This window comes from Egretta garzetta, unplaced genomic scaffold, assembly GCF_000687185.1.
Source record: "Egretta garzetta isolate BGI_Z169 unplaced genomic scaffold, ASM68718v1 scaffold1, whole genome shotgun sequence".
Taxonomy (NCBI): Eukaryota; Metazoa; Chordata; class Aves; order Pelecaniformes; family Ardeidae; genus Egretta; species Egretta garzetta.
The window spans coordinates 4,703-16,787 of record NW_009258542.1 but is presented as its reverse complement, the minus strand read 5'-3'; the positions used below and the strand labels follow the sequence as shown (position 1 = coordinate 16,787).

Below are 12,085 nucleotides of genomic sequence, written 5' to 3'. Positions count from 1 at the left end.
CAGCGGCCGTGCGGGAGGGACGCGGCACCGGGTGAGAAAAGTAAAGAGCTGGAGGTAATCTGTGTTCAACTCCTGTAGGTCCCCCAGGGAGAAACCAAAGCCCAGCCCAGCCCAGCAGCTCCTGCGCTGGGAAGGTTTCTAAGGTGTCGCTGCGGGTCCCAGCAGCCCCAACGGCTGCACAGCTCCGCTCTGGCAGCCCTCAGGCATTCAGAAAGCATTTTTAGACCAGGGGTTAAGCAAAAGATACCAGAAAGGCACCTACAAACCACGGTCTGCAAGCTAAACCATAGCATGAAAACACATTTTGCTATATTACAGATTCTTTTGAGGCAGAACTCTCAGCGCAGACTCTCCAATACCCAGTGGAACCTGCAGCATTTAAGAAGATCTAGATCAGTATTTCTAATGCTTTTTCAGTTGCAACCCGCTCTCAAAGGCAGAAATCTCTCACAGCTTAGCACACTCCAAACTTGCTCTTGCCACAGCCTGCTCAGGTGCACAGAATGGAAAATATCACAGTATCCAGAGGGCAGGCTGGAAGGAAACCCTGTGATAAGCTGCTGGTGCGCACCCCTCCTGCTTTTCTGCTGTTTAATTACTCTACTGACAAGTTTTTTGGTTTAGGACCAAACCACCCACCATTCTTGCCTGCTGTTGTTGGCTCGTGTGGAGCACTGGGTCATTTTGCTGTTTGGTTTCATCATCTGGCTGCAGCCTTTCTAATTTTGCTGTTGTTGGCAGATGACAGCATGATTGCATTTATACCAGAGATGCAAAGCACCTGTGCTAGTGAAGGCAGAAGCTTTTCATTTAACTTTAATACCTTTCTCTTTATACAAAATACCCTCTCTGGATGTGGGGAAGAAAAATCCAGGTCTGGGCTGCAAGCAATGCAAAGCCTTCCTGCTTAGAGATGATGGCTCACTGATTGCATGCTACAGACACGAAGGCTAAAGATTAAGTACTGTTGTGTATCTCAAGTCCATCCTGGGAAACTAGATGTGAAATAAAGAGACAGTATTGTATAGCGCACTCTGCATGGAAAGCCACTTGATGTGTTCATGTATGACTCGGGCAATGAGATGATTTAATGCACTAGCCTGGAAATGTGAACAACTTGTCTCTGAAGCAAATGCTGCTGTTTAACTGCACCCAGAAACTACGTTCAGGTGTGCTTGAGAAAGTGATGAATGTCGTCCCAAGTTGAAATTACAGAGGAAAGTTAGGCGTAGCGTACATAATTAGACCACATTGCAGATGTGAAAACTGCAATTACATCTCTCGAATGATCACAGGGGCTCAGCTACCACTGTCGTAAGAGTGTAAAACAAAACCTGGAAAAGAATGTGCACTTCCAAGCAGCTAGCTGAGTTTATATTCTGGAGCCGGGGTGTCTTTATAGAAGGCTAGGGCCACCCCTAAGTTCAGCCAGCTGAGAACAACTCTGGAGAAACCACTCACCTTCTACAAAGGAAAAAAAGCATGTATTGCTGTCCGAGTTACAAGCTTTCCTTGCTCAGCACGCAGCTTGCTCTCGGCACATGCAGGTGCGTATGGTGAGAAGAGGGCGGCACACGCTCTGTGTGTGTGTAGGACTGTGCTTCCTCTTAAACCTGTCTCTCTCCTCCCTTTATGCCTTTTAAACTATTTATATGGCATCCCTGTAGTCTCTGTGTCTGTCTCTATCACCTCCTTACGGATGTAGATACAGATCACAGAGAGCCAGCGGTTATGCGAGCCTCTGGAATAAATATTACCCACCCAGAGCTGTGCGGCAGCTTGCTTCAGGTTTACCCAGGAACTCGGAGTCAGCTTGAAACAGAAAGCGTATCTGAGACCTGCTTGTAGGACTGAAATCTGCAAACACTCTGCCTCTCTCCCACCATGTGTATGGGTGTACTAGATTCCATTGTACATGACAGAAGAAATATTTTTTCCACTTAAAAATAAACACGAACATTCTCTAAGAAACAGATTAATTCTACCTCATTAAAATAATGTAAAAAAAAAAAAAGCCCACCGAAGTATCTTTACTGTGGCTTGGAGCTATTTAAATATTTATACTCAGTTTTTATGTTCCATTAACAAACTGAGTTTCACTTTACATGCAAAAATTGGGATATACATTTGAGCTTAATTAGCAAGCAACACAGAAAGGAAACCAACATGTAAGAACAGAAACCAGGCTCTGAGCCAGCTTGGTGAGCCTGCAGACCACTATTCAACACAGAAATCTTTGATTTGGAGTTACCGGTTACACATTTGAATGATGTGGCAAGCACAGGCATGGGCAAGCAGATGTAACAAAAATCTCAGACCCACTGGAAATGGCTGTTGGTGACATTCCGATTGCAAAATATTCCAGACACCGGGCAGAACATCTGAGTTTGTTAGGACCATTTTAATTTAGCCATTACTATTTATGTGATACTCCTCCATTTGGTAACTTTATTATATGTATGCTTTACACCTGATTAATTTAATACAACCAAGGTTTAAATGCCGCATGCCTGGATTCCCAGCCTGAAGCACACAGCCCACATGCAGGGCTGCCCCAAACCTCGTAAGGCTGCCCCTGCCCTCCTCACGTCTGTGCCCACCATGCGACTCTCCCTGGCAATGTCCATAGTGAGTAAGAAGAGGCAACCAATCATTTTATTAATCCTCAACTAGCAAACGAGTACTCCTGATCATTTAAAATGATTTTCGGATTCTACCATAAAATCTTAAACCACGTGTAAACATTTTTGCAAAAAAAATCTTCAGTAAAAAAATGTTGTGGCTTTAACTGCAATGGCATTTTTTCCCCCTAGAGATTTAACAAATTGTTAAATATTCTCCTGAGTTTCGTGCCCCACTGTAGTCTCTAGAGGTTACAGACTGAACAAAACCCTCTTCTGCAAAAGCAGCATAACGGAGACCTGCCACAGAAGCGAAGCGGACGGTGGAACCCCAGGCAGAATCGCATTCCCCCCAGGAGGAGAAGTCAGAGCTCTGCTGCCAGAGGCTGGGGTCGACTCAGTCCCCCCCCTCAGGCTGACGAGACTGTGCGTTTAAAGAAAGCATCTCACTTCAGGAAGCACAACAGATGAAGTCCATCTAATAGGCCAGCCCAGTTCCTGCATTTATTATCTTAATATTCACGTAATGAGCTGGGAGCAGTTGCGGTTTTAGCAGCACCTTCCCAGGCATCGCTGCACTTGTTAGCAAGCTCTTTCCCCAGCATTATTCTCCTGTCCAAAACCATTCAGTTGGAGGGATGAGATGCTACTGGTAGTGTCTACGCCCTGGTTTCAGGCAGAAAACACCGGCACAGTTCTGCCAGCACAACTAAGTCTCGATGGGCAGCACCCTCGCATGCTGTATTCCAGCTATCGGCCTGTCCATCGGGCAGTCAGTCTGCAGTGCGATCCCAGGGGACACAGCTCACGTCCTCTGGTGCTCCAAACAAAACGTGACAGAAATTTACAGGCAGATGCAAAAGGTCACTGTGGTGACACCGACCAACCTGCTTTGCACACGAGGAGACAGGATTTCATCGCTGTTTGTTTGGCCTCCCTACGGCACAAACCCATTGCCTATACTGGGAGGGTTAAGAGAAGGGGGGTGGGATAAGGATTTCAGTTGTCCTTGAGGGATAAAGAACATACAGGGAGTAAAATGTGAAATGGAAAGGGAAAGGAATTAATGGATTAATAGGCAGTGTGATAAAAAAAGAAAGATGGAAGTGTGAAATGAGAATAAGAAAAAGTAAGAAAACGCCCGGTAAGAAGTTTAAACCAGAACAGTCATAAGAAGAGCAGAACTGAATGAACAAATCCAACTTTAAAGTCAGGAAAACCAAATGCATTTATTTCTTTTCAATTGTCCAAGTTTTTGCAGTCCACATGTTGCCTAAATGCTGAACAGATGTGCTTGCAGAGAGGGAAGTGCCTAAGTGATCGATGAGCACAAATCACCCCGAAAGCTACTGAGTGTGAAAGGGGATGTCTTGTGCTCCTAAATCCCCCAACTGCCTGCATCAATCCCTCCCGCACTGATCTATCTGTCAAAGTGTCTGCACTGCAATTTACTTCAACTGCAGATCCAAGAATGAGCACCAAGTTGTACTCAGTGTTACCCAGAAACAGAATCCAACTGATTCCAGTAAGGGACGTTATAGTGGGAGAGGCTGTCTCATAATTCCCTGGAAAATTCCGTAAGTAACAGCTGAAAACCAAAAGGAAATCTATGTCAAAGACTATTGATATGATTAAGCCATAATGCCTTCAGATGAATTTTCTGGATCGATAGCTAATTTTAGAGACTCATCTCTTTCAAATGCATAAGTACATAATGAAGGCAGAAACGGAAAGAGCATAACTTAGCTCTTTGCCAGCTACAAGATGCAAACAGCCCTCCTGCACGCTGATTAGGCAAGATGTATGTCACAAACAAGTTCTTTCTGATCGCAACAACGAGGAAAAATAAACTTACCTTCTGTCACCCCGATATCTATAGTTCCTTTCACTTGACTAAAGCACCACAGCACATCCTGCATGAGGTCTCCAAATCCTGCCAGGGAAAGACACGCAGAAAGAAGGTAGGATTGCAATCACATTTGTATATAGCTCGTCCTTTTTTAAACAAACACACACATGCACATACAAATTGGCACACAAATATCTGCAATCCCTGCACGGAGATAAATATTTGCTCACCTGGTATCATTCTTCCATACGAAGTGCCAAGCTAACACTGCAAAACTGAAAACATGATGCCCGGGTTATGAATTGCCCGTCTGTTTGTTTGCTCCGTACCATGGTAGGGCTATGTCGAAAACGGTGCAATTGGAGTCAGTCCCCTCTACATCACTGGCAGCATCACAGCAGAGTCAGGAGGCCCTGTGTAGTCATGGTCTTTGTCACAGCCTCTCTCCATCAGAATACTAATGTCCCCAGTCATTTCCAGTGCTGGTAAAGAGAAACAGAGAAAAAGAGAACTACTCTTACTACCACAACAATTTTTTTTTTTCCCAATTTGTGGTCAGTGCAGTTGCGAACTGCTTGGCAGAATGAAGCCACTTTACAGCACATCGTAATCAAAATTTGCCTGGAATCAGAAGTGCACTGCCATTGCTTTAAAAGACTACTACAGGCATTTCTATTATAAGGCCTATTGCTAAGCTGTAGTGCTCTCAGCTGTGCTTGCTGCTGTAGCAATACCCTGTGTCAAGCCACTCTGAGAGAAATTAGGATTTTATCTACTGCTGCTCCTCATTTTCTTGACAGCTCAGCAGAATTTCCCTTTCTGTAATGCAGTTTTCATTGTAGCACAAAAAATCCACTGCCTCAAAGGACAACTTGCTTCCTTTCATCTTAACATAAATTGTTTCTCAAAGCAATTTCCAAACATGAAGAAAACAGCACAATGCAGCCCTGAGGACAGCAAATATCATCGTACACCCCGGTGAAACGTGGCACAGAAAATGCGAGTGTTTTGCAGTCGGCAAGTGTGGTGCTGGACTCAGTCACAGGGTCGTGCTACGGGAGACTCAGACTTGTTACTTCCCTGCAAAAGAAGAGGAAAATATGGGGTTGGGAGAGAATGTACAGCTGGCGATATATAACAGAGTTAATGGGACTATCTCATGGCCTACCCAAATGTCTTCGTGAGGTTTGTCTGGTTTTATTTATATCATGATAAGTTTTTGTACATTAACACAGGTCAATATGTATCATATATATTAAAAGTAATACAATCATCTTCAATACATAATAGATATAAAGTCCAGAATGAGCTTTATTGGATGATTCAAGCCAAATAGAGGGGAAAATTGGAGTTTTAAGAGTGTGAAAAGATCTGGAATCTGAGGGTGTGAGGCAGTTTGATAAGATTATGAAAGAATATTAATTTTAGTGAGATTCATAACTTGAGATATCTGAACAACGAGAATGGCTACAAAATATGATGGGAAGATGGGAAAAAAATGACATCTACAAAACCAGGTCCTTACACTCTTGAATAAACTTGAATGCCTCATAAATTCTGCTAGAATATTTCAAAAGCAAACAGACAACACGGTGGTTGAGAGAAGCAGTATCGTGACGCCCACAGCTCTTCTGTATTATTATCTGGGATGGCAGGGTTAGGGTAAAACGGTTGGGCTCGGTGATCTTAAAGGTCTTTTCCAACCTAAACGATTCTATGATTCTAATTCCACTCAGATGAACTCCCCAAAGAAAAAAGGATTTGTGAGTTAATGTTCTTCCTCCTACCTGGGAGTCTGATGACACCTAACAAGTTTCTGAAAACAGGGATTTTTGTATTTTCCGGTACCTTGGCTGCTCACAGGAGCAGGCACGGACAGAGGGGAGGGACAGACAGCACAACACCCCCCGCCGTGGTTTCCTCGCTGGCCGCTTGCCCGGCTCCATTCAGCGTTGTTTGCAGCTCTTAAGAAAAGTTTCTCAGTATCAGAGCCCGGGTGGGTTTTTTTTCATGAAAGGCAAAAATGAGGTTTTAGAGGAATTATTTATAACTCTCAACTTCCTCAAGAGCCCTGGGAAGTGCCACCTTCGACGCTGTGTTTGCTGCGGTGAGCGGCGGGGCTGCTGTGAGGTCGATAGGCTTCTCTCGGTTCACCGGGCTGTGTTATGAAGCAGCTGCTAATACAAACTCCTCAGGCACGGTTTTAATTCAGATGACAAAGGTAGCATCAAATACGGTCCTGCTTGGGACCTTAAAGCCTTATTTTAATAGATTTCCACTGATGAAAACGCTTCTGAGTATTTACGGCAACTGACGATCCCGCGTCTCTTCTAGCCAGAGGAAGGGTGGGAGGTCTCGCTGCACGCAAGGTTGGGTCTTGATGACACTTGGCCCCCAGAGTTCCTCACCAGCCCATGGCAGCCTTTCCCTCCAGCTGAGGGATCAGCTGGTTTTAATTTTTCAAGGAAATGTCAACATTTCCAGGTGGGGTATTTTACAAAGAAAAAAAAAAATAAAAGGACTTCCAGCAAGGAAGCTTCATCTTGTATCTGTATCAAATCAGTGCCATTTCATTGGCATTTGTTCTGGTTTCGGCTGGGATAGAGTTAATTTTCTTGATAGTAGCAATTCTGGGGCTATGGTTTGGATTTAGTGTGAGAATAATGTTGGTAACACACTGATGTTTTAGTTGTTGCCAAGCAGTGTTTATACTAAATCAAGGACTTTTCAGCTTCCCCTGCTCTGCCAGGTGCACAAGAACCTGGGAGGGGGCACAGCCAGGACAGCTGACCCCCACTGGCCAAAGGGATATTCAAGATCATATGATATCATGCTCCCAGTATAGGAACTGGGGGGGAGTTGGCCAGGGGGCAGTGATCGCTGCTCGGGGACGGGCTGGGCATCGGTCAGCTGGTGGTGAGCAATTGCATTGTGCATCACTTGTTTTGTATATTCTTTTATTATTATTATTATTATTATTTTCCTCTGCTGTTTTATTAAACTGTCTTTATCTCAACCACAGGTTTTACTTTTTCCCGATTCTCTCCCCCATCCCACTGGAGAAGGAGGGAGGGATCAAACGGCCGTGCGGTGTTCGGCTTGCCTGCCGGGTTAAACCACAACGCTGTGTTAGGACAATGGAGCCATGGGGTGGCTGGCAGCGGGCACCCGGCTGGCCAGCATCGCCCTGAAGGAGAGTCCAGGTTTCTTTCCTTAAGTGCCAGATGAGTGGGTGAGAGCACTGAGCATCCACCACGCGCTCCGAGCCGATGCCAAGTCCTTCTGTCTGACTTGAAGAGCAAGAGAGAAGACGACTGCTGCAGGCTCTCGCACGCCTGTGAGCCCCTTGCACGCAGGCTGTAGTGCATATGCAGAGCAGTGCCTCTGTAGCAACCCCACTGAGCTCTGATTTTCCCCGTGTCACCAGAATAGGAAATCCTGGTGCCAGAGTCCTGCCCTGCGTGCTGTTGAGGAGTTTGTCCCTGGTTAGGTGGTGGTGTGCTCTGCAGCGCTTTGCCTCTTGTATGCGGATGTTCGGGATGAAAGGTGTTCCCTTCAGCCTCCCTGTTAACGGTTCTGCCTGTCTGGAGTCTCAGAAATAACTACTCAAGTGTTTGTAAATAACGGCAGCCCATTCTTCTTTAAAATCTTACTGTGCAAGGCGGAGGATGGGATCCAGCTGCTGTAGGCTCTGCTGCTGGGCTCCTCAGTGGGGTTTTGCTCCATGGGGGTTCCTATGGAAGATGGGCTGTGTCTGCGTTTGAGAGACGCTGCTAATGCTCCCCTCCCAGTAATGAAGCTTTTCTTTAACTCCCACATGAGACTCAGGAGTAGGGGCTGAGCATAGGGCTGACTCAGGCAACTCCGTGCTTTCCCTTGGGCTTTCTAGGTTTCATCCTGAACCAGTAGACTTCTGTTATCCATAGTCAGAAAAATTCCTGAAGTTTAATACGTGGATGTGCAACTCCTAATATGCTGTATAATACCGTCACGCTGAGCGTAAGAGTCTGCTTGCTCAGTCACTTGGAGCTTTTCAGTATGGAAGAACAGATCAGCAAAAACATTTGGGTTCCTGTCTGCTTCACCAGGCACCCGGTAAAATTCTCTAGTCACTATTGATAGGGTAGGAATTACATTGGGAGTACTTCGGGGTCAATCCCTCACACTTCCAGGCGGGCAGGATTCTTGCTGTCTAGGTCAGAGCTAAGTAAACGCCAAAATGTTGCCAGTAGGAAAAAGTGCTGAAATAGAAACGAGGGAAAGGTTCCAGGCTCTTGTGCATTGCTAACGCACTAGCGTAACTCTCTCGCTGGGTAACATCCAATGGGATTTTTTAAATTACAAATGTAATTAATTTTTAAATTCTTAACAGAGAAATTCTGGAGTTTGAGGGTGGACTCATTTCCCAGGAGAAACGCTGCTTTTTATGTCAGAAGATAGAAGGTCTGCCAGATGTTTCCACATTTATTGAAACATGAAAGAAAAATGAATTTAAGAACTGCAAAGGGTTTTTTTTTTTTTGCCAAAAAAAATGTCTTTCAGCTAGTTGCGGTCTTAACTGGAAGGTGTTGTGCACAGCTGAGTGCTAGCGTAGGCGAAGGGAGATGCTGATCCTGGCCGGGTTGTCTGTGAGAAAGGGAAGTGCGAGAGCCGCCGGGGCCGGGCAAACGGTGGCCCTTCCTTAGCCACGGCCGTGCCTTGGCATCCAGATGTTGGATGTGGCCTTAAGGGAGAGGGAGAGAGCAGCACTGGAGTCCTTTGCAGTGTGTATCTGGTTTCGCCATGACTAGATTTACCCATCCGGGAATGGTGAAATGACTGACTTTTGCAAACGACTGAGTTTTTCAGATTGCCAGAAGATGACTTCTTCTAAGGGAATAGATTTCCCTGGCTCATGTTTACTTAGACTTTTCCCTGAAGGATAGGAGGGAGAACATTTATGCAAGTTAGTTCATACAAATCAACAGCTGTTATAGCAATTTTTTTCCTCGGAGATTTGAAGTGTGAATTATAAAAACTGGAAAGCAAATATGGCAATCAAGGCCATCTGGGACAAGAATATTTTTATATGTAAGATTTTCTTTGTAGAGTCATGACAATAAGACCTCTGATTTTCTAACCTAAGAAAACCAGTGAAGAAATACCTCTTTTTCTAATCGTTGTAATAAGGTTTATGCTGTTGTTATTTCCTTATTGTTTATAACATTTTAATTATTTATTGTTTCACCATTACAGGGACACTGTAGGAGTGAGACCCTCACTTTACTTCGATAGTTATTATTTGATAGCATTTGTCTATAAGGTTGAGTGTGGCTTTGCTAAGTGAAGACTTGCTGGGTTCCTAATTGCTCCGGATGAAGGTGTAGGGGTTTGCGCGTGAGCGGCTGTGAGTACGTGCATGTGTGCTCCGGGAATCGCCAAGCTCTCAGTTACGTCCGTCGCCTCACCTTGACTTCTCCTCCTGAGTAACCACCAGATTAATTTGAGCCTTTGATCCTGACTTCCTACATTTGCTAACCCATAGATGCCTTACATTGCAGCTTTATTAATGTCAGCGTAATGCCTACGTGTGTGACAGATGTCTAACGTTTTTAATGATGTGCGGTTACTAGCGTTTTGCAAAGATTTCTATGCTTATACACATATCTGCCTGGGTTTATATGATTGGTTTGAAGAAGCCACAAACAACCATGTGTTTGATGACATTTTCTCTGTGTTTTCAAAGCATTTCTCAGGAACAGCTGCTGCTGAAGACATTCATGAAGAGTTTTGGCAGTGGGAATGTGAAGTTGGACATCTGAACTCTTCAAAATACTAAGCACCTGCAAAGGAAAAGCCAGTTATATATATGGTGTGTGTATATATATATATATATATATAAAGTTATGAGCACATGATTGCACACACTGTTATTACAGCTGAAGTGTAACTGTCTCATAGGACATTGAGAAAAATTATCCAAAACTCCTGATTTCCATTTTTAATCTCCTGACTGCTGTGGCATGACCTCCTGTCTTCTCTCATAGTTGAGTCCAGACAGATAACGTGAAAAGTGCCCTGAATAACAGAATCAGCATCTTCTTGGTTTGCATTCAAGCAGTCCTTTATGGTTGGGTGTAAGCCTGCTAGGAATTTTGCTGTTGGCCTAGGAATAATAGGAGAGCTGGTTGAAGGTGCACCAGCAAGGCCTTATTAATCACTTCCAAGAGCTACTTCCCTTAATCCACACTGGTGGCTTGCGAAAAAAAAAAAGTATTCTATCTTGTCAAAGAGTACCCCTGAAACCTGGTCATGCCTGGGCAGCCCGTGCTGGAGAGGGCACAGCAGCCCTTGGTCCCACGCCAGATGCTGTCCAGCGATGGGTGCACCCATCCGGCGCCCAGGAGCGATGCTGCGGAGTCGTGGTCGGGGCTTGGGACAGCAGCTCGCTGTAGGTAACGTCTGACTGTGATCACAGAGGGGGAGTTTGCACGAAAGGAAATAAACTCAAGGGAAAGCTGTTTGTGGAGGAAATGAGGATGAAATATCTGCATACAATGAAGGGAAAGATTGATGTCTTCTGGAGGCTCCGTGGTGCTTGTTGGAGATCAGACTGAAGCTTTGGTAAGAGCGATCGTGAGTCTCTACATCATCTGGGCAGTTTGCAGGGTTCTGCCTCGGATCTTCAATGTTACAAATGTGGTTCAGTAAATTTTTACCCAAGAATCTTTTACAGGTTTTGTTTCTGTCCTCACTACTGTAGCTCTCCCATTCACACCAGGGATCTTTTACTCCTGCTTTGCACTGGAAGTGCTGAGAGCAGCAGATGGGGTTTCTTGGCCCTTGGTACCTCCTGACTCCTAGGGCATGAATACTGCAGTATTACAGACACCAGGCTGGAAAAAAAGCCTTTAACAACTGAGCCCCCATTTGATATGTTGGAGAGGGTTGATTTAAAGCATGCTGTTGCTTTTTTTAAGTTCTATTGCTGACTTCACTTCTGCAAATTCTCTGTGGACCATGTAGGCATCACCTGTAATTCTTGGACTTGTTTCTTTCAAAACACCAGTTCTTGCTATAACGATAGGATTTCACTAACAAAGTACACGTCTCATGATATTGATGTATTAAAAAAAAAAAAAAGCTTGCCTGCAAGCTTGCTCTCTTCCCTGCATACAAATTAAATGCCTTTTTATTCTAAGAATTTGAAGAACTCCTTTAAAAATCAAATATGCCTGGGGAAAGGCTGCACATGGATATTGATTAGTTTTATGATGTCTGCTGCTAACTGCATCGCGTTCAGTCCTGAAACGAAACAAGCCCTGAATGCTGTACAGCAGTGGGAGGGCACCCGAGCTGCATGCGACAGCCTGTTAATAGTGACGGGTTGGGGTGATGTACACAGGGAACGCGAGGTTATGATCTGTGCTAGTTAAAAGGAGAGGGAGCAGGAATACTTTCTACTTCCCAGTCCACCTATTGACACATCGTGTGACCCTAAAACGGAGTTAACTTCTACATGCGCCTGTTCTCACTGCTGTAAAGCCGAGCTCATTAGCTGCTGGAGTTACTGTTAACACTCCGCTCCCCGGAGGAGGGCTATTACATGCTTACCATTTATTTTTGTGCACAAAGC

The 12,085-nt window shown here is 44.8% G+C and overlaps 1 protein-coding gene across 1 annotated transcript in view; it reads right to left on the bottom strand.

Annotated features, from left to right (window-relative positions):
* Positions 1–4,710, bottom strand: part of PPP2R2B (protein phosphatase 2 regulatory subunit Bbeta) — a 115,709-nt gene extending 110,999 nt beyond the window's left edge. Inside the window, exons 1-2 of the mRNA XM_009647013.2 lie at positions 4,701–4,710; positions 4,477–4,554 (exon numbers count right to left, since the gene is read on the bottom strand). Of these exons, the coding sequence (XP_009645308.1) occupies positions 4,477–4,554; positions 4,701–4,710 (88 nt within the window). The remainder of the gene's footprint in view (positions 1–4,476; positions 4,555–4,700) is intronic.
* Positions 4,711–12,085: the final 7,375 nt, after the last annotated feature.